At 46.9% G+C, this 27,223-nt stretch overlaps 3 protein-coding genes across 10 annotated transcripts; 1 reads left to right on the top strand and 2 right to left on the bottom strand.

Annotated features, from left to right (window-relative positions):
* Window positions 1-938: 938 nt before the first annotated feature.
* On the bottom strand, window positions 939-4,984 carry MRM2 (mitochondrial rRNA methyltransferase 2). The gene is made up of 3 exons (XM_039360830.1): window positions 4,847-4,984; window positions 4,026-4,315; window positions 939-1,764 (listed from the first exon to the last, which is right to left on the bottom strand). Exons 1-3 carry the CDS (start codon window positions 4,852-4,854, stop codon window positions 1,313-1,315), a joined length of 750 nt encoding a protein of 249 aa, XP_039216764.1. The 5' UTR covers window positions 4,855-4,984; the 3' UTR covers window positions 939-1,312.
* On the top strand, window positions 4,935-8,388 carry NUDT1 (nudix hydrolase 1). 4 transcript variants are annotated; one of them, XM_039360832.1, is made up of 4 exons: window positions 4,935-5,031; window positions 5,611-5,770; window positions 6,227-6,372; window positions 7,517-8,348. In XM_039360832.1, exons 2-4 carry the CDS (start codon window positions 5,619-5,621, stop codon window positions 7,765-7,767), a joined length of 549 nt encoding a protein of 182 aa, XP_039216766.1. In that variant the 5' UTR covers window positions 4,935-5,031; window positions 5,611-5,618; the 3' UTR covers window positions 7,768-8,348. The 4 variants fall into 4 exon arrangements, with proteins under 4 accessions (XP_039216766.1, XP_039216768.1, XP_039216765.1 ...); XM_039360834.1 differs by lacking the exon at window positions 4,935-5,031 and adding an exon at window positions 5,147-5,171 and having other exon boundaries at window positions 7,517-8,388; XM_039360831.1 differs by lacking the exon at window positions 4,935-5,031 and having other exon boundaries at window positions 5,179-5,770; window positions 7,517-8,388.
* A 675-nt stretch (window positions 8,389-9,063) lies between these two features.
* SNX8 (sorting nexin 8) lies at window positions 9,064-27,203 on the bottom strand. 5 transcript variants are annotated; one of them, XM_039360820.1, is made up of 13 exons: window positions 27,153-27,170; window positions 26,652-26,751; window positions 26,068-26,164; window positions 17,675-17,865; window positions 15,404-15,521; window positions 15,001-15,122; window positions 14,309-14,389; window positions 13,546-13,706; window positions 12,421-12,553; window positions 11,474-11,542; window positions 10,719-10,868; window positions 9,985-10,134; window positions 9,064-9,773 (listed from the first exon to the last, which is right to left on the bottom strand). In XM_039360820.1, exons 4-13 carry the CDS (start codon window positions 17,813-17,815, stop codon window positions 9,660-9,662), a joined length of 1,239 nt encoding a protein of 412 aa, XP_039216754.1. In that variant the 5' UTR covers window positions 17,816-17,865; window positions 26,068-26,164; window positions 26,652-26,751; window positions 27,153-27,170; the 3' UTR covers window positions 9,064-9,659. The 5 variants fall into 5 exon arrangements, with proteins under 5 accessions (XP_039216754.1, XP_039216755.1, XP_039216756.1 ...); XM_039360821.1 differs by lacking the exon at window positions 26,652-26,751 and having other exon boundaries at window positions 27,153-27,203; XM_039360822.1 differs by lacking the exon at window positions 27,153-27,170 and having other exon boundaries at window positions 17,675-17,863.
* Between the last annotated feature and the right edge of the window lie 20 nt (window positions 27,204-27,223).

The raw sequence follows: 27,223 nt of genomic DNA, 5'->3' as shown, positions 1-27,223 counted from the left end.
GTCTCCCTCCCTCCCTCCCTCCCTCCGAGACGCCGCGAGAGTTCCTCACCCAGCTCCCGCGAGATTCCGCCGCGCCCGCCTTCGCTCCCCAACCGCTTTCGCTGTGGGCCGTAGCGCTCAGAATAGAGGCGCGACGAGAAATCAGAGGAGGCGCGGCGCGCTCTTCTGGCGCCTGTCGGTACTGTATTTCTCAATCAATAAATAAAAAGTCCATTTCCAGGAAAGATGATACTAAAACCTACATCGCCGAGTTTTTCGGTTTTTGTGTTTATGGCTGACGGCTTTTATACGGTTTATCATATCTTTTGTTGGGCAAGAATAGAATAACAGAACTGGAAGGGACCCTGTAGGTCATCTAGTCCAACCCCCCGCCCAAGTAAGAGTCCCGACACATTTCTGACAGACGGCAGCCCAGTCTCTTCTTGAAAGCCTCCAGTGATGAAGCCTTCCTTGAAGCAGATCCTTCTTTTTATATTGTTTTTATACTGATTTATACTATTTTTACATTGTTATACTTTTTTTGTTTTTATACTGTTTGTATTGTTTTATACTGTTTTTATACGTGTATTGTATATTATTTATTGTGTATTGTATTCTATATTATTTTTACACTATTTGTATTTTTTTACGTTATTGCTCCGCTGTTTTACATTGCTTACATAATGTTTCTGTGTGGTTTTATACTGCTTTATATTGATGCTATGTTGGTTTATGGATTGTGAATAGAATGGAATGGAATCTGGAAGGGACCTTGGAGGTCTTCTAGTCCAGCCCCCTGCTCAAGCAGTTGCCCTGAGTTGTTTTAAGACGAGAGGTTACGTTTCAATAAATGAATTATCTTTTCCATGCAAGTTTTTGTCAGAGAGTCTGCAGGTGTCTTTATCTGGGAATGAAGTCCTGCAAGTTTCTTTCCGAATGGACACAAGAGACAGATTGTGTTTTGTTCTATTGGTTATTTATTTATTTATACAACTTATAATTAATACTATATACAAACTTCTCAAGCACTTATAGCTCAGGGGCCCTTGATTCTCTCTAAACTTGTGGTTTTCTTGTAGACGTTTCATAACCTAATAGGAAACATCATCAATGCCAGAAGGGATTGAGGTTTGCACTGATGATGTTACCTAGCTGGGTCTTGAAACGTCTGCAAGAAAACCACCAAGCTCAGAGAGCACCAAGGACCCCACCTCTCCAGCAGCCTGCAAAATTTCCATTTGCAGCACCCTCCCCCAACAAAAAATGCAACTATTGCTACTGCAACCATGTCTGGTATATCAATCCTAAGCGATGCCACACAGAATGCACGAAGCTACTGAAGTTTCTTCTGCTGTATATTTGACACCCCTCGGTATGTTTTTGCTAAGAAAAAGGTCTCCGCCGATTCTTTCCTACTCGCTTGAGGCTTTAGGGTCTTCACTTCACAGAAGTCTTGCAACAGCCGGCTTCGGAGGAGATGGCTCTCCTTGCCATCCCAGAATTTGCACAGCAGGACCCCTCCTGGCTGCAAAATGCCTTGGGCCAGATCCAAAAGGGACAGGCAGAGATGGATCAATTTTTGATGATCGAATTCCCGGATGCCGGTTGCATTCGGCGCCATGTCGCTTAGGATAATATCCGCTTTTCCTTTTGGGAGAAGAGTTTGGATCTCCTTCTGGGTGCCCACATCCGTGATATCGGTGTGAGGGAGAAAAATTGCTCCTTCCAGGGGGAAAAGGTGAAGAAGATCAACTCCAAGGACAAAGCCAACAGGCTGATCTGGATCTAGAGGACACAAAGCAATCCATGTGAAAAAAAAAAAACAGATTAAAATACGTTTATTGGTCTTTAAAGAAGCCTCAGAATCTTTGCCTATTTTCTGGTTTACTACTGGGTTTCAACTAATTAAATGAGCTGGACCTGCATAAGTCAGTTTGCAGATCATGTTTGGCGTTTGAGGCAAACAGTATCCGAATTTTTCCTCTGCGGGCGAAGACAACACATTTCTGGAAACAATTGAAATCTGTGTGTCATTCTATCTTCAAGCCTCGTTAATACACTAAGAAAAACTGTTAAGAGAAAAAACATTAACAAAACTTGGCTCATTTTGAAACCTTGGTGCCAAATATCAGTTCGTCCACCCAAGTGAACTAGACAGAAACACAACCAGACAAGCTAATTTTATTTTATTTTAAGGCTATGTTAACAGAATCTTTTTGATCTGAAGGTACATACTTCCCAGCTCCTCTTTTAATTCCCTGATCAAGTAGGATGGATCCTTTCTGAGTTTCTTCCTCTGACTGTTAAGCAATTGGGGGGCCCTGCCTCTCTTATCTAATTGTTTCCTACTCAGCATTTCTTCCCTTTGTCCCCCAGGGTTAATTTCACATTTCATTACAATATCAACATTCACAAAAAGATCCTCAGGATGCTTAGTCAGAATTTCAGGCAGAAAACAATTTCCCATTTTTTCCCTTTTACTGCCGGTAGACTTCATGACCAATACAAGGGCACATAAATTCTGCCATTTTTATGAGGACTAAGCACCGAGGACATAAAGATAAAATAGTTCTCCTCCCGGAGCTGTTGTTTAATGACATACTGCCTGGGAATCTAGAAATCACAGAATAGCCCGATAGGCAAATTTATGGCGCAAGTGAGTCCAATTGCTTTTAAAGACACCTACGCTCTGGATCATCAAGTGGACAAGACCGATATGTTTCTAATCCATAGGTCATTGTAACGGTGGATTGAGGGAACTTTAGCCTACGCTATTACCCAGAAGTAATGCTAAGTAATAAATCTTTTTTTTAAAAGGCTCTGCATAAGTGAATTTTTAACAGAAAGCTGTTTCCCAGTTTTTAGAAACTATGAAATACCAGGCAAGTAAATGATCTACTTACTGATTGTTCAAGCCGTAAAGTGTGAGTAGGGCAGAACTGGTGTATTCTTCCCAAGGATAATAATACAGACCTCTGTTACTCCCTTACTTATCCCATAAAATTATCCAGTGACCTTCCTGGCTAGATTTACACACTACATTAAGCTAAGATTTGGTTAGTTATGTGTCTCTGGAGATTCTCAATCATTCAGGTCATGGATATCCAAAGGTGCTTTTCCAAATGGAACTGGACTTTCTTGGTTTTTTCCTTAAATACATTTCGCTTCTCATCCAAGAAACCAAATAGAAGAAGCTTCTTGAATGAGAAGCAAAACATTTTCAACCCAAAAACTCCAAAAAGTTCAACTGCCTTTTGAAAAGCACCTTTGGGACTTAGCTATGTGCATTGTACAAGCCATAATTGGATGGTTCACACTTGCACTAAGCCAATTAACCATAGTTTATCAAAAGCAGAGGCCTACTCGAACTAAATAAACCACCTTATGACTTAGCAAAATCTGTGAATTCTGTCAGTAACAGAACTTCTATCTATTTGCAGGCTGGCAAGGAAAATAGGAAAACCACTTTGCATTCCCTATCGGTGGCATTAAAAAAGAAATTACTGAAAGTCACCCACGACCGGCCTCTTAATCAATTCTATCATTTTATTTTTAGCAGGTTCCTAACAAGCAGGGGTTTTTTTATGAGCAAGGCTTTCTGTAAGGATCAATAATTCAGAAATCTCCTTTATCAATCACTGTCTTGTACTGTCGTCAAGCCACTCCACAGCCAGCCAACAGTTATGTTTTCTGCTGTCAGAGCACTTTTGCCTGACATTAATTAATTAAACTGAGGCTTTTCAAGACTGCTCTCACTATCATTTCCCAGAGGGAAAACCCATGATATTAAAATGAAGCCATGGGTAGAGATTTAAAAAAAACCCGCATATTCAAACGGAGGGAAGAATTTCTCTAGCCACATATTGTCAATACCTGAAAAAACACAGCTTGGCAATATTTATTGGATAGAAGGAGTTTAATATAAACAGGCAGGTCTAAAACAACCGCATTTTGAAGTCTGAGGCAACCCAAACTAACCAAATCACAGTATGGCTGGTTGAGAACAGGTTGCAAACCAGACTCGGTAGCCTTCGGCATCCACTCACCAGATCCTGTGGCATTGACTCTTTCAACCGCTACCTGCGCCCAGGCTCCAGGGGCCGTCCCACAATCGAGGACATGCAGCCCAGGCCGAAAGAGGTGATGTTTGTCATCAATCTCCAGCAATTTGAAAGCACTTCGGCAACGATAGTTCCTCTCTTTGGCTCGCTTCACAAATGGATCTCGGAAATGCCTCTCCAGCCAGCGATACTCTGCCCCTGTTTTGGATTTTAGGTGCTGCCCTGCTGTGTGGATTCTCTGGACCTGAAGTAAAATGGTGGGCAGCATCCAACGTCTGCAAGGGAGAAAAACCGGTGGGATTGCTGAAAATTAGCAACAGCTATGGTATAAACATAGTAAGTTAGGATGGATGGATAGAAGGAAAGAAGGGAGGAAGGAAGGAAATGAAATGAGAGGAAGGAAGAAAGGAAGGAAGGAAGGAAGGAAGGAAGGAAGGAAGGAAGGAAGGAAGGAAGGAAGGAAGGAAATAAATGGCTGTTATCTTCTGGACCAGGATTTCTCAATCTCAGCAACTTTAAAATGGGTGGACTTCAACTCCCAGAATTCCCCAGCCAGCATACTTTAACATGTATGGCTTTCAACTCCCAGAATCCCTAGAGTAACGCTCTGGCAGGCGAGAGGAAGAGCTGGAACAACCATCATGAAAAGGCATCTCAGCCCACCCAAGGGAAAGGAGCGTGGGAATCGTGGCAAGCCTAATTCGGGAGAGCCCCCTCCGCAGCCCGAGCAAAGGAAGCAGGAATGGGGGGGGGGAGAAAGAGCCTTCGTTCCTCCCGGAGGTCTAGTTGCATTCGGCCCCACTCACCGGCTCATGGTTTCTCCGGCCACTTCCGGGATCTGGGGGACACTTTTCGGGTGGCACCGAGTCCGACGTCTATAATCCTCCCCCCGGAAACGCCGCTCCGTCTCCCACGTTCTGTGACCCTGCACGGTTTTTTGTTTGTTTGTTTGTTGTATTTTTGCATCTGAGACGCCCTTCGTTCCTTTCAGGTTTGCAAGAAGCGCATTGGGGAGGGTCGCCTCCCTATAAGGCCCGGGGTCTCCCTCCTCCTGTTCCCCCTATTTTCTTAGCAGGAGGAAGCGAGGAGGAAGAGGAAGAAAGGGAGGGAGAGAGTGAATCCAGGGCTTTGGTAGCTTCGGAGCAGGGTTTTTTGCATAGCAATTGCGCTCTGCCTCTTTTTCCTCATTAGGGGCGATTCGTGGCTGGAACTTAAAAGCGAGACGTTGGGAGGGAAAACCTTCCATGGAGTCTTGTTAAAGCATGCTGGCTGGGGAATGCTGGGAATTGAAGTCCACATTTTTAAGTTGCGGAGATTGAGAAACCCTGGTCCCAAAGATAACAGCCATTTCCTTTCTTCTTTCCTTTCCTTTCCTTTCCTTTCCTTCCTTCCTTCCTCGATGTTTATCTTTTTCCAGTGCTTTGGGCGTGTACCTGACCCTCTTGCAAAGCACAGTATCAGCAACCTCAGCCTTCCCCTTTCTCCTCCCCTCTCTTGCAATCTGCCCCAGCTTCCTGCAGAATTTCTGTGGACTTGACCATGGATGTTTTCCCCTTCCTTCTTGATCTAGGGTGCAGCATGCTGACGACTAAGCTGTACACGTTGGTGCTGGTGATGCAGCCGCAACGCATCCTGCTGGGCATGAAAAAGCGTGGCTTCGGGGCTGGTCTCTGGAACGGCTTTGGCGGAAAGGTGCAGCTGGGGGAGACGGTGGAGCAGGCAGCGAAAAGGTGGAGGACAACCCACTTTATCTATGGCAAGAGCCCCCAACCCCCGGGCCATGGGAGAAATGGGCAAGCGTGCACGCCTTCCATTCATGTGAGCAGAGTTTCATGCGCCAGTGCAAATGCCTGCCACTCACACGCCCTCCCCATCAGGATGGGGGGAGGCACCAAACTGGAAAGGTTGGGAACCGCTGATCTACGGCCAGTCTTCTCCAATTCTTTGGAAAAGGCTCGTGATTGTAATTTTGGAATTGCACAACAGGGCCCTGGTGACCTGCTCCGCTTCTAGTTTGTGGGCCAAATGGAGTTGGGATGATTAATACTGGACTGAGGGCGTTTTTCTTTCCTTTTGTTCTGACTTTGTCTTAGCTCAATCATCGGCTGAACAGAGGGACTCGCCTAGATGCTATAAAATTGAAAAATGGTGAAATGACATGCAAACTCTCGTTTCCTTACTTTCAGGGAGCTTCATGAAGAGAGTGGCTTGACTGTGGACACCTTACAGAAAATGGGCCAAATTACCTTTGAATTTGTAGGCAACTCGGAACTGATGGAGGTCCATATCTTTCGCGCTGACAATTTCCATGGAGACCCCACTGAAAGTGACGGTAGGAAAGTGGGTGGGGGTGAGCAGAATGAGGGAAGTGTGCAAGGTCAGAAAAGTCAAGATGGCCTCCATGCATAATAATGGGATCCAACTGCCACTGTGGGTTTTGTTTTTAGTCAGTGTGTATCACACTGGCAGGGTTCCATCGATCAGAATAGAGCTGGGAGGGGCCTTGGAGGTCTTCTAGTCCAACCCCCTGCTCAAGCAGGAGACCTTATATCAGCGGTTCTCAACCTGTGGGTCGTGACCCCATTTGGGGTCGAACGACCATTTCACAGGGGTCGCCAAACAACGCGATCTGCCATTTTTTTATCAGCTGGCGGTACCGTGCATGTGCACCGCGCCGCGCATGGGGCAGCACCACGCATGTGCGCCACACATGGGGCCACCACGGCGTATGCGCACTGTGCATGGGGCTGCCACCGCGCATGCGTGCCACGCCCTTATGACCAGGGTCGCCGTATAAAAACGTTGAGAACCACTGCCTTATATCATTCAGACAAATGGCTGTCCAGTCTCTTCTTAAGAACCTCCAGTGATGAAGCACCCACAACCTCTGGAGGCAAGTCGTTCCACTGGTTACATTTTCACAGTTAGGATTCCTGTTTCTCCTTAATTCCAGGTTGCTTCTCTCCTTGGTTTCCATCCATGGCTTCTTGTCCTGCCTTCGGGGGCTTTGGAGAATAGGTTGACCCCCCCTTTTTTGTGACAGCCCCTCAAATACTGGAAGACTGCTATCATGTCACCCCTAAATCCTTCTTTTCTCTAGACTGGCCATAGCTAGTTCCTGCAACTGTTCTTCATAGGTTTTTGTCTCCAGGCCTTTAATCATCTTCGTTGCTCTTCTTTGCATCACATCATTATTGCCATTTTGGCAACTTTACAAGGGTCACAACCTCCAGGGTGTGTGTGTGTGTGTGTGTGTGTGTGTCACATGATCACCATTTGTGATCTTCCAGCCGGCTTCGTACAAAATCAGGGAAGCCGGATTCACCTAACAATCTCATGATTCAACGACTTAGCAGCCACGGCAAAAAAAGGTCATAAAATCAGGCACGATTCATTTAGCAACCATCTTGAGATTTTAGGCCCAATTGTGCTTAGAAGTCTAGGACTGCCTATACCATGTTTCTCTCCCATTGCAGAAATGCGTCCTCAGTGGTTTGACGTGGACCAGATACCTTTCAAGGAGATGTGGCCAGACGATATATATTGGTTCCCTCTTCTGCTCTGCAAGAAATATTTCCTGGGTTATTTTAAATTTCAGGGACAGAAGACTATCTTAGAATATACCCTGAAGGAGGTGGAGAAGATGCAGGAGGAAACACAAGAAAGATTTCCTGATGGAGACATAAAGGAGATCTCGGTGGGCAAGGAACCACCACCGGCCCTGTAGCAAAACGATTCTTCTGCCGAACTCAATCATGGATGACTTTTCTAGGAAAAAAATACCTCCTCAAAACTACTTGTTTGTGCACCGAATGTGTTCCGTGATCAAAGAATGCTAGATTATGGGAAAATATGGTCAAACCAGAAGAAGAAATGCCGGGATATCCTCAATATCATGAAGAAAAAAGCTTTGATCATACACGTTGCAATAAATACGTTCAGCGCTAAAATAAATGTTCAACCTTTTAATAGAGTTTTGTATTTCTCTTACAAATAGATCTTTTTTGTAACTTTTGGGGTAGGAGGGCCTGGGGATGTTAGACTCTGGAAACATTTATTAAAGTCTACCAAGTAGAAATAAAAGACATTCTGCCATTTATAATAAAGTGCTTTGGTTAAAAACAATACTTTTTGCAAAGCGGACACTCTTTTACAAATGTCAAATGCCAGGATGCTGGGGGAAGCCCACCTACCCTGAAACCAAAACATGACTTGGAAAAACACAAAAAAGGCAATTTACTTTCCTGAGAATTTGGCATTTAGTCCCTTCAGATGACTTCTTTTGTCATCTTGTTAAAAAAAAAAAAAGTTCCATGATCCCAAATGATCCACTTTAAATAGAGCTTCCTCAAAATAATCTCAAAATGACCTTCTCTCGCCTTGTAGAAAAGAGGCAGCTTTCCTTATGGCAGTTGGATTTTTTTTTTTTTTAATCCAGCAGAACAAGCTTTTTACAGCTGGTTGGTTGGTTTAACTAGGCATGAATCAAACAACGATATCTCCTTTTATATAACCTCAGGATTGGTAGCCCCTGGCCAACTTACCAAGACTTAACCAAACCGGGTTCATTTTGGTTAATAAGATGATTGTCTAGAGGTTTTTTAAAAAATATATTGGAATAAGGCACTGTGTTTATGTAGTCACCACGTTCGGCCGAGCTTTGGTGCAAATCTTTCCTTGATAGGTATGGCGAGGAACATTAATGGACAGGGGAAGGAATATGTCCCATGGAGGGTGCAAAGTAATTTTTATGGCGGAATGTCTATGGAGATTCTTAGTCATTCAGGTCTTGGTTGTCCCCAAGGTGCTTTTTAAGAGGCAACTAGATTTATATTCCTTGCAGACAGCTTATCATTCAGAATATAAATCCTTCCCTTCCCCACCATCCAGTCAGAGACGAAGAAGCTTCTTGGATGAGAAGCGAAACGTCTTCAAAGAAAAACAAGGAAGTTCCGTTGCCTCCTGAAAAAGCACTTTTGGGACATTAGAGCAGAGATTCTCAACCTTGGCCACATTGAGAGGCTTCCACAGAGGCAAGGCTGGAAGTGTGTTTTGAGAGATGAATTCATAAGTCTAGTCCTCTGTGAGGCAGCTGGCCGTTTCTTACGTGGCATGAAGTCACGTAGCTCCCTGTCTACTGTGGAAGCATAGCTGGGCCTAAAGTTACACTTCTATTCATTTAAACATCTGGCTTTTCAACATGAAATGAGAGAAAAGTTCACGATGGTCACTTCGCTCAGAATGCTGTTTAAGGAAAACGGGTGCCCCTTTGATCAATGGTGTCTAGATTTGCTGCCCGGCCCTAACCTCAATGAAATTATGGGTTTTATTCCTGGAGTGGAGTGGGTCACCCAAACCCGTCTGTCGTTTTTGGCAGGGGGCAGGCCCCATCCCCAAATCTGCCCCGAGCGCCGTGGTTGAGCCTTCGCAGAGGATAACAAAAAAGCACAAAAGAGGTCTTTGAAAAAAATCACATCTCCTGGAGATTGTGGATCCCCTCAAATCAGGTTCGGGGAGGCAAAACCTAGGATTTGCCGAGAGAAGAACAGCTGGACAGGTGCGGTTAAGTGTCAAGGGCAGCCCTTCCTTCCAGCCACTCCCATCCTGAATCCCAAAACATTAACTGGGAAGAAAGTTCTCCTCTTGAGCAGACAAGGGGAGCATCAGCACGCTGCTGGTTCCTGCAAAGAGGCAGCTCAGCTTGGGTTTCAGTTCGTTCCAGACTGTGCTCATCTGCAGAAGGAAAGGAGAGAGGCAGAGCCGGTGGGCAGAAGGGCAAGGAAACACCAGCAGAAGCTGTTCTCCAGCATTTACGGAGAGGCCCTCCGTGGCCCTTGGGTGCTTGAGGAAAACAAGCGAGAGGAAAGCAAGGACCGGCCAATTGCCCAACGGGTGGATGCCTTCCACCCATCCACCTACCCACCCCAGCCTGGTAGGCACTTACCTCTTTGTGGCCTTGGATCTGCGAGTTGACGAAGGCCCCCAAGATGTGAGAGGTGAGTGGGAGGTAAATGTGGATGAGCTGAGTCTCTTGGTGAAGGCAGTAGAGGGAGAAGTAGTTGCGCTGCTCCATGGTGAGGATTGCGTTCTCTTGCTGAGGGTGGGTGGGTGGGGAGGAGGAAGACAAGGAGAAAAAGGGAAGGGAGGAGGAGGAAAAGGAAGAGGAGGAAGAGAAGGAAGAAAGAGGAAAAGACAGAAGAGAAGGAGAAAAGGGGGAGGAGGAGGAGAGGGAGAAAGGGGAGGAGGAAAAGAAGGAGAAGGAAGAGAAGAAGAAAGGGGAGGAGGAGGAGGAGAAGAGAGGAGGAGGAAAAGGAGAAGGAAGAGAAGAGGAAAAATGAGACAGAAGATAAGAAGAAGGAAGAGAAGGAGATGAAGGAAAGAAGAAGGAAAGAGGAAGGGAAAGATTAGACACCACAAGGTATCCTCTCCACCCAACACCTCACCCCCAGCCCCATCTTCTTCCCCAATCCCAGATGCCTCAGAAAACTCTCCACAGTTGTTTCAGCTTCACCAACTTATCGTTGCCAAGAGAACTGAACACATCCTGATTTTCTGTTCTTTTATCCAAAATAAAAAAATAAAAAACCGAGACCCCACCATTTTCAGGATGCAGAAATGTTTCTCTGTGACTTCCCTCTTGTTGGCCAGCACAGGTTCAGAAGACCCCAAGGACCCTACCTCCACAATCCGGGATTCCAGCTGCTCCACCGAGTCTGGCTCCTTGTTCTGCACCGTGGCGCTCATCATCTGCTTCTTCATCATGCTGTACTTGTGCAGAGCCCTCTGGTGTTTGTGCAACACACCATTCTCGTGCCTCTCGCACAGATCCTACAATGCGGAAGGCGGAAGAGGCAGCTAGCCAGGGGAACCAGACGTAAGGGGGCTAATTTCTATCTACCGGTAGCATCTATCGAACTGCCCATCTCTTGTCTCTCTCTAGCTCTACTGTATTTCTCCCTAGCTTATCCATCCATCCATGTCTGTCAAACTAGGTCTGTCTGTCTCTGTCTACCTATCTCTATCATTTATGTCTGTCTGTCTGTATTTATCTCTCTACCTACCTACCTACCTACCTACCTACCTATCGCTATCAGGCTGTCTGCCTGTCTACCTTTCTATCATCTATCAGTCTGTCTGTCTGTCTACCTCTGTCTACCTATCTCTATCAATTTGTCTGTCTGTATCTATTTATCTCTCTCTCTACCTACCTACCTACCTGCCTACCTACCTACCTATCACTATCATTTATGTCTGTCTTTCTCTCTCTCTCTCTCTCTCTATCTATCTATCCACCCACCCACCCATTTTTCACCTTTTTCATTTCTTGATTCTCCTGTTTCGGACACTTCCTGCTTCCCCTCCAGTCCCCAGCCATGGCCTAGCCTTTCTCTCCCCAAACAAACGGACTGAACTGGACTGAACGTGGGACTCACTTTATAAGACTGGAGCAAGTCCAGGAAAAGGTTGAGTTTCTCCACCACGTCGTTCTCTTCCTGTTTACCCTGGGCAGCAGAATGAAAGAGGGCCCCGTGAATGGGGGAGGTGGGGAGGTGGGGGGCAGCTGCTCACCCGCGCCCACCCGCCCGCCCTAGGCAGGAAGGGAGGAAGCCGATGGGAAGTGGCCCCTTGCAGGCTGGATCCCGTCTCAGAAAGGAAGCTCTCCGGGGGAATCTTTCAACGGACAGAAGATAAAAGATGGGGGGGGAGGTAGTGAAATTGAAGCTGAAAGCGATGGTGGGTGGATGGATGTGCAGGTATTCTGTGTATGGGCATGTGTGTGTGCGTATATCCATACACACACACGCACATACATATCTACATACACACATACGGGTAGTCCTCAGCTGGTGACCACAGTTGAGACCGGCATGTCCGTCACTAAGCGATGCAGTCATTAAGTGAAACCCCCCTCCCCCTAAAAAACTGACATTCGTTTTCATACACGTCTTTCTCTAATACAGCTGTGAATTCCGATGGCTCTTCCTTATTTTTTTATAATGAGTTAATCAACAGGATCCCATCCTGGGCAATTGCCCGGCGAACGGCCACGATTTGTAGGCTGCCCTTGCTCGGAGACTGAACCCGGAACTGGCATCTTCTTGGTCGTTAAGCGGACGCCGTCGTTAAGGGAAACCGTAATGGTGCTTACGTTCTTCCTCCCGTCTTCCTTTGCTCAGTTGCATATATATATATAAAGTCCGGTGGACTTTTTCGTCCCTGTGGCTAGTGTGGACGTTCGCCAAGAAGGCGGTCGCTAACTGAGGATCGGCCAGCCAGGCGCTGCTTTGCAATCTTCACGGAAACATCAATGAATCTCAGGGGGGGAGGGAACCCACCCCCTCCCATGCCACCCTTGCCCCCATCCCCTGCCCCAGCTCACCTGCTGCACAGCTTTGTCGGCCAGCATGGCGAATTCTACCGAGAGGCCTTTGAGCGCCTGCTTCAGGTTGCCCCAGGCACTGCTGTTGAGGGCCGCCCAGGAAGGCAGCGGGGTTGTGTCCGAGCCCAAAGCACTGCCGGAAGAAGGGGTGTGTGTATATCCATGAAGACCCTGCCAGGCCTTTGCACCAACCCCGCCCCCATTTGCACCGAGCACCCAGATCTGCCTTAGACCCCCCTTCCTTATTTGATCATCCAATACGGGTCGTCCTCAACTTACAACAGTTCATTTAGTGACTATTCAGAGCTGCAACAGCCCTGAAAAAAAATGGGCCTTACGACTTGTGTTTTCCCCTGGAGCTGTGTGAAAGTTGCCATTTGTTGTAACAACATGGCGCTTACTCTAAGGTAGGGAAGAGATGACAGCAGGGAGATGGAGAAAGAAGACACTTTCTTTGGGGGGGGGAGGAACTGCAAAAGCTATCACTCCCCCGAGAACTTCTCTGCACCGGAGCCCAGATCGCTGCTACTTGCGGTATTACAGGTAGTCCTCAACTTACGTCCATAACTGAATCCAGAATTATGGTGGTGCCTGTCATTATGCGAGCGCTGGGCTCACACAGCAAGCGAACCAAGGCCGTTAAGCGAATCCATTGTCTGCAAAGGCTGGTGGGGTGTTGTTGTTGTTTTTTGCCAGAAACTAAGTAAATTCCATTGTCTGGCCCAAAAAAAACCAACCCCATCGCTAATGGCAGTCATGAGATGCAAATAGGCTACACATGCAGGCCGTTTGTCAAAGATCTAAAATGCAGGATGGGGAGGGGGGGGCTGAAACTTCGAATCTGGGTTGTAAGGGAGGTTACTTACGACCAATCGCTAAGCCACCGGTCGTTAAGTCGAGGACTGTCTGTAAACTGACGGCAGCTCAACCCGAAGGCTTGAGTCTAGAACAGGGGTCTCCAACCTTGGCCACTTGAAGACTTGTGGACTTCAACTCCCAGAATTCCTCAGCCAGCAAAGCTGGCTGAGGAATTCTGGGAGCTGAAATCCACAAGTCTTCAAGTGGCCAAGGTTGAGGACCCCTGCTCTGGAAAGCAGATGCCTCAGTCCACACCCACCCACTCACCTTAGCTCCTTCCCAAACAGGAGAAGGTCTGAGGCATTGTCCACCGCCCGGGATGCGATCCGCTCCGTCCGGTCCCTGAGTTTGTAGAAGCTGTTGTAGATGTTCCTGATCAATTCTCGGCTGGCTGCAAACTGGATTTGGATATCTGTGGGCAAATACTCCTGACGGAGGAGCAGGAAAGAGACCCAATAACTGCTACATGGAGAGGCTGGAGGGGCGCCGGGCTGGGGATGGTGATAGCACAACCAGCTTCCACATAGTTGGAAGAACCCTACATCAGAGGAGCCCAACCCCAGGTCTGTGGACCAGCACCGGTCTGCAGCATGCCTGCAAGAGGGCCGCACAAACGAGCAAAGCTCCACCCTCGGGATGCAGGCAGTATTCAAAACCACACTCGCTCTGATCCGTGGAAAAACCTTTCTCCATGGCACCGGTCCCTGGTGGCCAAAAGGTTGGGGACCTCTGCCCTACATAGCAGGAGAAGTTGACCGCAGCTGGTACAATCCTCCCCCAGCCTCTCATTCTCAATGCACCTCAAGTATCTTAAGTCAATGTTTCTCAACGTTGGCTGCTTTAATATGGGTGGACTTCAACTTACAACACTGATTGGGGAATTCTGGGCGTTGAAGTCCACCCCGCTTAAAGCAGTCCACGTTGAGAAACCCCAGGATTGAGCATTTCTATCTCTCTGTTATAAATGGAAGTCTTCTGCTGAAGCCACCCCACGTCCATGTCTCTAACAGGAGGTCTCTCCAGACAATACCTTTGCCTGCATTGCGAACTGGCAGGTCATGAATTCGTCTCCCACACCCTGGACCAGCTCCCTCAGCTTGTTCTGAACATCCTGGAACAACAAGAAGAAGACAAATAGGAAGAGGGACCCAAAAGGAAAAAAAGGAACTGGAGCACGTTCCTACAATCATCGGTGGTGCTATCTCCTTTCGTCTTCCTGGAGTTTTGCATCCGTCAGCACAATGGGTCAACGTTTGTGTGCCGGGAGCTAATCTCTCACCTTTGACTCAAAGGCCACCTCTGGATTCAACGTATGAGAGCTGTAGCAATCTCAAATACCAGAAATTGGGGGGGTCAATCATAAGATTAACTGGAAACATCAAATTGTCCCTGGTTTGAGTCAATCTCTGTCATCTAGTTAATTGGTGTTGGGATGACCCCACGTAAGATCAGGTGCTACTCAAGGCAAGTTTGGGCACCACAAATGTGGTTTATCTCCTTCACTGGATAGATATATATATGCAACTGAGCAACTAGATAAATTACTAGTAGCCTCAAGATCCTGTAAAGGTTGCCCAGCTTGGAAAGTCCTGCTGCGGACAATGTTATGGTAGATATCTAACCGATAGGAGGCATCTGGTAAACCAATACTAAATAAGCCAGCAAGCACTGATCTCTACAACATATTCAATGACCCATGGAGTCCTTCTCGTGCACACTTACCGACCCACTGAAAGAGAGGAAGAATTTCAGAAGCACATCTTCTGAAAAAGGAGGGTGTCGCGCCACCAGGTTGATGAAGCGTTTCAAGGCACGGCGTCTAGTTTCGATGAATTCTCGGTCAGCTGGAAGATGGGAGAAGGGCCACGTTAGGAACCTCAATCTTCAAAACCTTCCTGATCGTTTTTATGCACAAAAGGAAATCCCACTTCTTATACCAATTCCAGCCATAAGCTAGGGTCAACAGGACATCTCTAGAGGGGCTGGGACTGCAACTCCCAACAGGATGCCTTGGTTGACTAGGAAGCCTAACCATCATCGTTCCAAACCCATTTGGAAAGACCAGGTTGGGGAAGATGCCATCACTGATGGTCTTCCTGGACTTTAGTTATCTTTCTAAGCTTACCTCCTAACATCCTCTTGGGAGGCAAGCCAGGGACCATACGGTAGGGGAACTTCTGAAGAAGCATCTCATGGAAAACCACAAAATCGTTATACCGCCGGTAAACGGAGCACCTAAAACGCTGTAGGGAGAATGAAGGAATCCATTCAGAGCTTCCTCAAAGGAGATGCTGGACACAGGAACAGAACACCTAGAACATCTTGTCCAGCATCTCCTGTGTTGCTTAAGGGATCCTGGTAGTTCCTACCCATCCCATCTCGTCTCTCAAGATGGGCACGCTCCAGATCTCATTGGCTAAGAGGTGTTGGAAAGTGGGGGCCAGAAGAGACATCTTTTCTGCCATGGTGCCCACCCGATAGAGCCTTTTCTCTCCAGAGATGAGGTTGGACCTAATCCTGCGGGCCTTTCCCAAGACCCCAAAAACTTGGTTCTGTGCCCAGACCTGGGTCCCCGAGTGGGATCTACGACAACTTCCCACATCCAACTCACCGTGGGACAAGCATTATCACAATATCGAAGAAATAGTGGAATAGAATCAGCAAAGAAAGGATGCCAAAGGAGGGACAAAATGAAAGGAGAATGGCAAAAGTTAAAATAATTTTTAAAACAAATGAATTGTTAAATTGCCCCGCAGTGAGTTGTCCCATTCTGCCCCAAGTGTGTGAAAGGACCCATCTCCTGGCTGTGTTAACAATTGTTGCATTTCTCACGAAGGAAGGCAAATCTACGTGTCCTGGGCTAACGTTGCAAGATCCAATTTTTGTCAGCCAAGGAGACCAGAGACTTGCCTTTCAAGCTTTTGGACACATGCTGGAGCCCATCCTCAGGGACTTTCTCTCTTGGCTGCTATCTACTTTTGATTTTTGCAGTTGTTATTGTTTCTATTTTTACTTTTAACCGTCTTCATTGTCCAGAGTTCCTTACTGAGATGGGCGGATGGGCAGCGATTAAGTAAATAAACAGGTCTCATTTTGAGTGATGGGCAGCTAGTTAAAGGACCCTGGTGAGAACAAACTTATCAGTTCACCCTTGGCTTAAACATCAAAGAATCCGTCTCAGTTTCCCTTCACAACAGATCTAAACAAACCACAATAGCCACATCTTGCAGCAATAAATCCTCTTGAAAAGCTAAGTGATGCAACACCCTGGAAGCTTTCCCCTCGCCTTCATTGCTGGAGTTTGAATCACCCTGAAAAATAAGTGCTGAGAAAAGCTGCCAACAGCAAATGTGGAAGAAAAGAAGCAAAAAATCCTTTTGCAGGGAAAAATAATTTATTTCTGTAGAATTGAAAGACAAGGCTTCAAATCGAGATTTTTTTTTTTTCACTAGCCGGAGAAATGAATGGGAGTCAGTCAATACAAGTGCTCAGCCACGATTGAATTGGCTGAAATTGATACAGCTTTATAAACTCTAATTATGTTTATAAATGAAATAGTTTTTTTTCTGCAAACTGGCAACCCTCTTTGCCAATCTTGGCATCTCACGCTGTATATGTACGTGCAGATTATTAAAAAAAAAACTTTTAAAGTGTACAGATTATTCCTAGATGAGGTCGTTCCTACAGCCAGCTGGCATTGAACTTTTAGGTTCAAATATGTGGATGGGAGGCTTCCCGAGACCCAAGCAACTGGTTCCATCAATTGATCTGGTGCAAATCCAATCCAATTTTTATTATTATATTGATTACAGAGAGGCTCCATAATAGTAAAAAAGGAGTCCTTTCTTCTCCTTCTATAATTTGATAATGATATTATAAAACTTAAGTAATACATTATATTATTTGACAACAGCTCTAGCCAAGGGTTAGCCCTTTAGAGTAGCGTTTTGCAACTTTGACAATGTGGCTGGCTGCGGAATTCTGGGAGTTGAAGTCCACCCACCGTAAAGCTGCCAAGTATGGGAAGCATTGCGTTAGAGGTTAAGAAGGAAAAGAAGTTTATATCCCATTAACTATGATTTCTAAAATGCCAGTGTTGACTTGCACAATGTGCTTGACATTTTGCATCCAACGCTAAGCACAGCATTGATAAACAGCTGCAAAATACAGATGTTCTCTCTTTCTAGGGGGGACATAGCTCTCCCAAGACACAGCCTCTTGCAAGCCTGAGAGCTTCAGCTAAAGACAAATTGCTTCACTCTTTGTTCAGGCCAATCTTCTTGCTTTCTGCAAATACACCCCTTTCGTTGCTCAGCCCAGCCCAGCCTGAGGTCTGGAGGGTCAACCCAGTTTCTCCAGCCAAGCCCAGAAATTGAATTTATTCCCCATCACCAACCTTGCTGGAGACTTCATATTCCACGTGCTTCAAAAACAGCCCCTTTTTCTCCGGGATTAACTGCACTTGAACGATGTCTTTGCTCAGGAGCTCCTGCAAGGTGTGAGGGAGGACCAAGGGACTTCCCGGAGGCTTCTGCATACGAGGTTCTTCTGGATCCTTCGGGTCACTGACGGGAGGCTCCCCCACCTCTAGAGAAGAACAGAGGAATCCAAAAGGAAGGAGATGCTCTTGAAAAAGCCAGGGGGAGGAGACCTTCCTGGCCTGCAGCCGTTGGGCTACGCAGTCTGCAAATTGCTCTGCCTGAGCAGACACACACCTAGGATCCTCATCTACCTGCCTAAACTACCCAGAAACGTTTCCAACCCCACACCTCTCCAGAAGCAGTTGCTCTGCTCAGCCGGGTGCCAAAAAAATCATCAAAGGGAGCCAGTCAAGTGGCTGGTAATTCTTGTCGAACTGGCTCCTGCTAAGATCAAAATGCAGGAAAGCCTACAGCTGGCATTTTTGGATCCTGTTCGCAACCAACCCTGGAAAAGGGGGGGGGGGAATGAAGATTTTGATGCCAACAGAAGAAAAAACGCCATCCTGTCTGCCAAAGATGTCCACTCCCAAAATTTTGGGAGCCCAGGAGATTGGATGGAAGGACAGACCCACCGTCTGTGTCTCATTGCTCTTATTTTATCTGCAACGGCCTTTTTTCCAAGGTGAGACTCCCCAGATGTGAATTCAGTGGGAGCTGTAGTCCCTACAGAGCCAAAAGGTCTAAGTTGGAGAACATCAAATAACTCAAAGCAAGGTTCAGCCATCACAATGAACCAGCTGTAACACACGGCTTGGTTCGGGGCACTCTGTTGTGTGAACCCAACCGCTGGGGGTTTTTGCAGATGAGGGTTGCAGGAAGCCAGCTGATCACGGTTCGCTCCAAAAGTCATGGGTAAACCACCCATTGCTAAGAGCGATGAATAAATCCGGAGGAAAGCTAATACAGGCAGTCCTCAACTTACAACAGTCCATTTAGCGGCCATTCAAAGTTACGACGGCAGCGGAAAAAGGGACTGGTGGCCATTTTTCACACTTACGACTGCTGCAACATCTCCACGGTCACGTGATCAAAATTCAGACACTTGGCCACCGACTCATATTTATGACGGTTGTGTTTTTGCAGCTTTCTGACAAGCAAAGTCAATGCGGAATCCAGACTCATTTTCAGCCGCGGTGATTCACTTAACAAGGGTGGCAAGAAAAGTCGTAAAGTGGGGCAAAACTCACTTAACAAGTGTCTCACTTAGGGATGGAAATTTGGGGCTCCATTGCGGCCATAAGCCGAGGACCACCTGTATAGACAAGCTATCCTCTCTCCTCTTCTAAACTCACCCCTCAAGCTTTCTCTACCTTTTTTACCAGTCTTCAACTCTCCACCCCAGTGGAGGAGCAGAATTTCCTCTGCTAAGTAAAGTGGTGGTTTAAGGGAGTTACGTCCAATTGTACGAACTGTTTTGGCCCCGGCCATTAAGCAAATCACTGCAGTTAAATCCTGGGTGTTGAAGTCCACCTGTCTTAAAGTGGTCGAGTCTGAGAATCACTGGCCCACCTGAGTTCAGGTTAACTCAACCCACTGTGACCGACTGGACAATCTCAAAACTTGGCCCAGGAATGGAGTCATTCCTAACCCAAAATCTTTTCCATGTGATGCCACTGAAATGCCACGCCTGCAGATGTGGACGGCTAGAACAGAAGGACTCCCTCCCCCCTGCCCATCACACACAGCCACAACTGCACGGGCACAGGAAGGTAAGGGGTTGGACTAGAAGACCTCCAAGGTCCCTTCCAGCTCTGTCATTCTGTTACTCCAAGGAAGATGGGGGAGTCTGTTTGAATTATTTCAGGGAGGTAACGTCACACTCTGCCAACCTTTGAGCAGTCTTAAAAGTCTCAAGAGAGCCAGTTTGGGGGGTGGTGGTGGTGAAGGCACCAGGTTGGGGACCAGAAGACCATGAATTCTAGTCCTGCTTTAGGCAGCGAAACAGCTGGCTGACCTCAAACCAATCTGTTTCTCCAAGCCCTAAGAAGGAGCCAAGGGCAAACGTTCTGCAAAACCTTGCCAGGAAAACAGGGACTTGTCCAGGTCCTCTCCGAGAGTCAGACAGGATTGAACAGAATATTTTTTTTAAAAAAAAAACCCAGTCTGAAAGCCAAAACATTCCTTTAAGGTCAGGATGCCATGTGGCAAAACCTCTCAACCTCCATCTGGGCGAATGCGTTCCAAGACATGTTTGGTCCAAAGCAAAACACAGGCATTGCAACACCCCCCCCCCCCAAAGTCCAAGGTCCCTTCCCAGAGAGAGAAATTCTTCCTCAGAAAGGAACAGAGCAAATCCCACTGGGGGAGGAAAGGGGGGGGGCAGGGGGGAAAAAATCAAGGATTCCTCATTCCAACCTCAAAGCCTGACCTTGCAAAGCAGAGGGAAACTGGGCTTCCCAACAAGCAAAACCAGATGTTTGCCTGCCACTGTACAGCCAAAATAAGCCACGAATAGCAGTTTTCTCCACGTCTCACCTATTCTGGGGTAAAAGAGGGAGAGGGAGAGAGAGAGAGGAGAGAGAAAGAAAGAATGAGAGAGAGAGAGTAAAAGAATGAGAGGAAGAGAGAGAGAGAGAGAGAAAGAGAGAACGAGAAAAAGAAAGTAAGAGAAAGAGGGGGGGAAAGAAAGGGGGGAGAGAGAGGGAAAGAGAATGAGAAAGAGAAAAAGAGAAAGTAAGGGATAGAGAGAGAATGAGAAAAAGAATGAGAAAGAACGAAAGAAAGAGAAAGAAAATGGGAGAGAGAGAGAGAGAGAGAGAGAAGAAAACAAGAACCACAATGGAATGCACACCTCAGCAAATGGCAATAACTGGAAACAGGATAACAGGGAGATCAGCTCCAAATCAAATCATCCTAGCTTGTTTACTGCCGTTTTGCTTCCTTTTTCTAATCCAGCTTGTAAGAGGAAAAAAGAAGAAGTGTAGAAATAATTGTAATTTCCCATTTAGAGTTTCTGATCAGGAAAAATTTAGGGGTTCCCCCCTCCCCGCTTCTCAGGAAATCCCCCCACACTCCTTTAACATTTCTAGAATTCATCAGAAAATGGAACTGAAATGATTTCAGAAAGTTAACACACAGCCCAACGTACTTCTGCAATTTTCTGGCCCAAGGAAAGAAAAATAAAAAAGATCCCTGCCAAATAATCTTCGGTAATGAGAAACAGCTGGGGAAAAATAATTTTTTTTCGGTTTGGACAGTTTTTGACCAGGCTGTGCGGGATTCGAGACACAAAACAACCTGGTTTCAGTTGCCAGCCTGACCACCGTTGAACGCTGTGGTCTTTAAGCCGAGTTGCAACGTTCATTTCTTGGTTTGAGTTCCGTACAAAATCAGGAAAACCTGCCTCTCCAAATTTCAGCCCATATCCATTCCAGGCCTGCAAAGAGGCCTTAAGAAATATTAATATATATATGTGTATATATATATAAATATTTATCCCAAACCACAGGGCCTGGTGGTTGAGGGTTGAGTTACATAAGCACCTCCAGATGTCTGAAACGGTCACTTAAAAAAAAAACTCTTGCTACTGAACTTACAGACTGGAGCTTGGGAGAGATGGCAACTAAAAGACTAGGGAGGCGATGGCCTCCTTGTGGATTGTGACTTGGAAGAGCCGAGTTCAAATCCTGATCAGGCAAGAAGCATCAGATTAAGCATAGGCCCCTCAGTTTTTAATCTGCTCAAGGGTGATTAGGCTGGATAATACGGACACCATACGGAGTCTTCAGAAAGGGGTGAAAAAAAAGGAAACCAATGACCAGAATTTGCAATACAGGGAGCTCCACTTATGACCGTTTGTTTAGTGACCGTTCAAAGTTACGAGGGCTCTGAAAAAGATGGCTTAAGAGCAGTCCTTGAACTTATGACTGTCACAGCATCCCTGGGATCAATTTGTGACCAAATCTGGTTGCTTGCCAACTGGTAGGTAGTTCTCAACTTACGGCTCAAAATTTATGTGGCTAAGTGAGACGTTTGTTAAGTGGAATGGTATAGGGTTTCCTGCATGAGCAAAGGGTTGGACTAGAAGGCCTCCAAGGTCCCTTCCAACTCTGCTATTCTATTCTATTCTATTCTATTCTATTCTATTCTATTCTATTCTATTCTATTCTATTCTATTCTATTCTATTCTACCCTACTCTACTCTATCCCTATCCCTATCCCTATCCTTATCCCTATCCTAAACACAGCAATTAGGCCAAGGGGACACAGACACTGCATTCCAAGGGATTTGCTGGCCAAAGTCCTACTTGCCACAGACGGTTGTCTGAACCAGCAAAGGCGTTCCTTATGCTGAGCAGAATCTATTCCCAGCTCTCTCAAGCCTAAATATTGGAAATATTGCACAAGATCACACAGGCACCCTCCCCCAAGGCTTTAAAGCCCCAGAGGAAACAATGGAAGAAAACAAACAAAAGCCACAAAGGAGCAGAAACAGGGCCTAAAACATCAGCATCGGCAATCCACATGGAATAGAGGGAGCCAGGAAGGAAAGACCTGCAGGATCAATATGGAGCCCAGAGAAGCATCAGTGACAGCCTCATGCCTTGAGCTTGCTTTTTTTTTTCCTGCTCTGACCCCACTTGCTTTTCCTTGCATGCCCTCACTTTCAAGCTCTAAAATCTGAGAGCCTCCAAAATCTTTGGGCTAAAGAGAGGGGTAAAAATGCTGCAGAGGAAATACAGGCGCCCAAATCCTAGCGCTGTTCTTAAAAAATTAGTCAGACGTTTGTCAGCCCAAACAAGATCAGAGACAGCAAAGGAAGTTTTCTAGAGACTTTCTCATATTAAAAACGAGATAGTGTAAAGTTAACCGAGTGCCTCTTTTTATTTCCTTTGCTCTCATTCAGTTCCTTCCTAGAAAGCTTAATCAGTCCATACTAAATCAATCCACACAGCAGAGAGGGCGTTGGGTAACATGCTGAGTTCATTGCGTAGAAAAGAAGAAAAGTTGATTGAGAAAGTGAGCCAATCGGCATAACACAAAATAAAACCCAGACTTTACAGCCAGCACAAAAAGCCAGAAAATGACAATCGGGCTACTAACAGGCAAGCATGCCCTATTAAGCCATGCTTGGGTTAATGTTGGTTTATTGGGGGTAAAGCATCTTTGGCTGGACTAATGCAGCGTGACAAGCCACAAACCACAATTTCCAGGCCACAAAGGCTGGCCTTACCTAGACGCAGCCCAACCTCCCAAACGGCTCATGAAGCCACAACGGATTGTGTGAAGTTACGATAGGCAACTCATGATCGACATAACCAGCTTGGTGCGACCACAAACACATCATGTGAAGAAATCAGCAGCGTTTTTTTTAACCATAAAAATAACAATAAAGAAGCTAAATTCACATAAAGGGGCGAACAGATCGTGCCAACCTCCACGGGGCAAGTCATTTCAGCTCAACTCCTAATCCAGGCTTTCCGGAACCTTGGCAACTTTAAGATAACAGAGAGTCCTCGATTTACGGCCACAATTGAGACCAAAATTGATGTTGTTAAGCGAGACACTCTGCAGTTGTCAAGTTTCTAACACGGTTGTTAAGTGAACCCGGCTTCCCCATTGACGTGGCTTGTCAGAAGGTCACAAAAGGGAGAAATCAGGTGACCCCCGGGATGCTGCAACCATCATAAATGTGGGTCAGTTGCCAGGCTTCTGATTTTGAATCAGGTGACCACGGGGAGGCTTGCAAGGGTCCTAAGGGTGAAAGTTGGTCCGTTTTTTGGTGCCACTGTAATACTGAACGGTCACTAAGCGAACAGTTGTAAGTCGAGGACCACCTGTAGGTGGACTTCAACTCCCAGAATTCCCCAACTGGCTTTTGGGGAGTAGGGGGTCCACAAGTTGCCCACTTGGGAGAAACACAGGTCTGAACCCTCCCAAACTCCTTTAAAAAAAGGGAGGGGGGAGAGAATCCAGGCCTTCTTTTCCAAATCTGGAACTGGGGTGATGGGGAGGCCCGCAGGGGTCTTCCCGCCTCGGAGTGCTCCAGCTGAGCGAGGACTACACCTCCCATCCCCCCCAGCCACCCAGCTGCCACCCTCCCACGCCTTTCCCTTGATCCCTATCCCTTCCCTCCAGACCCGGCGCTGCGCTTACAAAACCCGGCTGGCGAGGAGAGGAGGAGAGGGGAGAGGGTGCCCCGCGCAGCGATTAAAACCCCGCTGACCCACCGCCCCGGCCCCTGCGCCGCCGGGCCGGGACCCTCCGGCCGCCCTGCCGGGGCTCCAGATGGGCAGAAGGACCCCCGGGAGCTCTCCAAGCCGGCCGGAGCGCGCTGGGGTCTCCCGGGCTGTGGATCGCCCTGCCCATCGTCCCCAGCCCGGGGGGGGAGCGGGGGGGCGGCCGGCCGCTGGAGCGAGGCAGGCGCCGCTGGCACAGCCGGGGAGCGGGTGCGCCGCAGGGAAGGCGCCTTGGCGAGGCTGCTTACCCGCGGCTCCTCCCGGGCTCGCTTCGGGCCCTTCGTCTCGGTCCATCGCTGGCCTCGGTCATGTGAGCCGCCCGGGGGGTGGGAAGCGTCCCTCCCCCGTCTCTCAGGCCAGGGGGCCGGTGGGGCGGGCCGGGGAGGCGCCTCCGAGACGTCCCGACACGTGCTGCCCGCGCCGCGGCTGGCCCGGCAGGATCGCGCGCGCCGCTTTGCGCCCCGAGCTCTTCTGCGCGGAGCGGAGCGGCGGATCGGACTCGGGGTGGGGAGACCGGAGGGGCAGAAGTGGGGAAGGGGCTTCTTCAACGGCCGGGTAGGAGGGGAGACCCCTCTCTCCGCCCGCAGTCAGGGCCCCCCAAACCGCCGCGCGGAGGCTCGGGGCGATGCCAGGCTGCGGCGACTTTGCAAAACTCCCGCAAGAAAGTCCCGCGCGGAGGAGGACGGGGGGGGGTTGCACGGGGGGGTGGGCTAAATGGATAGGGGGTTCCCTGCCCCCCCAGCCCCCTTTTCCCTTGGACTGGCGTGGGCACCCCGAAACCCAGTTGCCAACTGGCAAGGCCGGCTTCCAGCAGGAGGCTCTGACTTAGCAGATGTGCGTCAAAGGGAGGGGGGGGGGTTGGGTGGGAACAGCGCTGCCCGGAACGCCCAGATGGGGGCAGTGCCAACCCCGGTTACACGTTCATCGTGCAAAGAGCGGGGGGGGGGGGGGGGAAACTCTTCCTTGGGACACACCCTTTCTCGGGGTGGTGTGTCAACTTGGCAGACTGTATCACAGCCACTTTAAGAGGGGTGGGCTTCAACTCCCAGAATTCCCCAGCCAGTGCGAGTTGAAGTCCACCCCTCTTAAAGTGGCTGAGGTTGACAAAGGCTGCTGTAACACCCTGAGATAAGATAAAAGATGAGATGAGATAAACCAGTACTGTCACTTATTCTGTGTACACACTGCACACAATAAAAGTGAAATTCTGATGCCATACAGTAGATGCACACACATATACACATTATATAGAATAGAATGCAGAACAGAATAGATTGTAGAATGAATAGAAGAATAGAATCAGAAACAAAACAAAACAAAACAAAACAGAATTATTTACCGGCCAAATGTGATTGGAGACACAAAGAATTTGCCTCCAGTGCATAAGCTCACAGTTTACATATAAAGTACATAGAAATGTATATAGTCTATATACACTGTATATATGTGTTTGTATGTGTACATATATACATTAATCACAGCCCATTTTTAATACATAGTGAAAAAAAAAGAGTCTTGAGAGTTAACGAGGTTAATACTATATGGTAGAAAGCTATTGCAGAATCTAGTTCTGCTTCGGATACCACCTTATATTTAAGAACTTTACTTTAAGCTATTAGAAATCCCCTTCTTTTGATCTGGAATAGCTCGTCTGGCTAAAAAAAAAAGCAGCTACCACAAAAAAGGGAAATGATCCCATTTGGAGAGCTACCATCAGGATACTGAACCCTTAGGCTGTAGAAACCAGTAATGCCACCCCATACTAGTTTATGACTCCTCCCTGCACTTTCTAAATTTTGCTTTGATTTTAAAACCGTGCTTGTTTTCTCAAGTTCTCACAGCCCTTCTAAGGCCTTGCAAAAATGTCCAAATTAAGGATGCAATGGATTGCATTAGCATGGCACCCCCTATTTAGAGGGCAACAGTCCATGTACCCCTAGTTACAGCAAATAAGCAGATCAAAGCTTTTTCTTGACATATATGTTGTACTATATTATTCAAACATTATATCGGGATTCTGGAAGGTTAATAAGTACAGCGTCGTGTTCAAAAACTATATCTGAAAGAAACATTGGTGCATTTATATGAATATTCATTTTCCAATAGTAGTATTTTAACAGAAGTTTTACCTAGCTTTCTGTCATAGGAGATTTCCTGGGGGTCATTTTCGATGTTCTTGTTCCTACCAGTTTAGCAAAGAGCCAATGGATTTGAACATCGCTGTAACTGTAATATAAAAATACAATACTATCTGTCATATTCATGGGGGGGGGAATAATCGGAATTAAAGTGCTTGTAAAATTACCCATGATTTTTGTATTACTGCATCATGTTGATTAGGAGAAACGTCACAAGACAAAATGGTGCCTTAAGGACTAACATATCCTGGCAGAAACAGCCTTCTCCAGCCCCAATAGTCTGATTTCCAGATGTTTTTTAGACTCTTAAATACCCTAATTCCCAGCCAAAATGCCATATTGGAAATTGCAATCTATTACTGTATATTGGAGGCAACCTAGCCTGGGATATGCATGGTTTCCTAAGTGCATGTCCACAAAAAAATAAATGCCACTTAAATGCAGAAAAGAAGGAAGTCTATAAAATCATTGCAAATCTTAATCTGTATTTGAAGCATTTTAAAAGTTTGGTGGGGACCACCAGCTTTGGAACAAGGTTAATATCTCTCTCCTGCAATAGGGACCCATTGGCTCACCGTCCTTTTTGGGTGTCCTGTTTCTTTAAAAGGAAGATCACGTGAGCAAGAAACAGCTGATGTGGCTGGGCTCGCCGAGCCGTACCATTCCAAAGGATTTCTTTAAAAAATGAAGCGTAGAGGAAAAACGTAATCACTATAACTGTATATATTCTTTAATTTGTAACAGGTAGTGGATATTCCAGACACTACTTGTCTTAGGGGTTTCAGGACAGGTGCCAATAATTAGCTAAAGCTCCCCTACGAGACACTTAGTATGGTCCATGCTCCCGATACGTCAAATTCCTAGACGATACCATTATGAACCCTTGAAAGGGTGATAGATCACTATAGTAAAGCATTAATTCCTTCTTCAGTGCGACTATATTTTTCCTTTTTCATAAATTACCTTCCCAAATAAAGGATTTCCTATTGTGTTCAATGGTACAGGCGTAAACTAATAGTTTTATCACCAGTGCCCTGCCAAGACCATCCCCTTCATCTGCTGGATCCAAACCTCACCTCAAGGCGCTTTTCAAATCGATCGCCATCTTGGACTGCCTCACCCCGATGGATCCAGAGGGGGGAGGGGA

Source organism: Crotalus tigris, unplaced genomic scaffold (assembly GCF_016545835.1).
Source record: "Crotalus tigris isolate CLP2741 ecotype Arizona unplaced genomic scaffold, ASM1654583v1 scf7180000019173.45859301935:6455823, whole genome shotgun sequence".
Classification (NCBI taxonomy): Eukaryota; Metazoa; Chordata; class Lepidosauria; order Squamata; family Viperidae; genus Crotalus; species Crotalus tigris.
The sequence above is the reverse complement of the archived record's forward strand: the minus strand, read 5'-3'. Positions and strand labels throughout refer to the sequence as shown.

Excerpts from the sequence above, each read along its gene's own strand:
- MRM2 (XM_039360830.1), bottom strand. Across the intron at positions 1,765-4,025 it reads AGTCAATGCCACAGGATCTG|ATCCAGATCAGCCTGTTGGC; the intron begins GTGAGTGGATGC and ends TGTGTCCTCTAG.
- NUDT1 (XM_039360831.1), top strand. The coding sequence starts at position 5,580 with ATGGATGTTTTCCCCTTCCTTCTTGATCTAGGGTGCAGCATGCTGACG. Across the intron at positions 5,771-6,226 it reads GTGGAGCAGGCAGCGAAAAG|GGAGCTTCATGAAGAGAGTG; the intron begins GTGGAGGACAAC and ends CCTTACTTTCAG. Across the intron at positions 6,373-7,516 it reads AGACCCCACTGAAAGTGACG|AAATGCGTCCTCAGTGGTTT; the intron begins GTAGGAAAGTGG and ends CTCCCATTGCAG.
- SNX8 (XM_039360818.1), bottom strand. The coding sequence starts at position 24,232 with ATGGACCGAGACGAAGGGCCCGAAGCGAGCCCGGGAGGAGCCGCGG. Across the intron at positions 13,707-14,308 it reads AGTTCGCAATGCAGGCAAAG|GAGTATTTGCCCACAGATAT; the intron begins GTATTGTCTGGA and ends CTCCTCCGTCAG. Across the intron at positions 10,135-10,718 it reads TGGAATCCCGGATTGTGGAG|CAAGAGAACGCAATCCTCAC; the intron begins GTAGGGTCCTTG and ends ACCCACCCTCAG.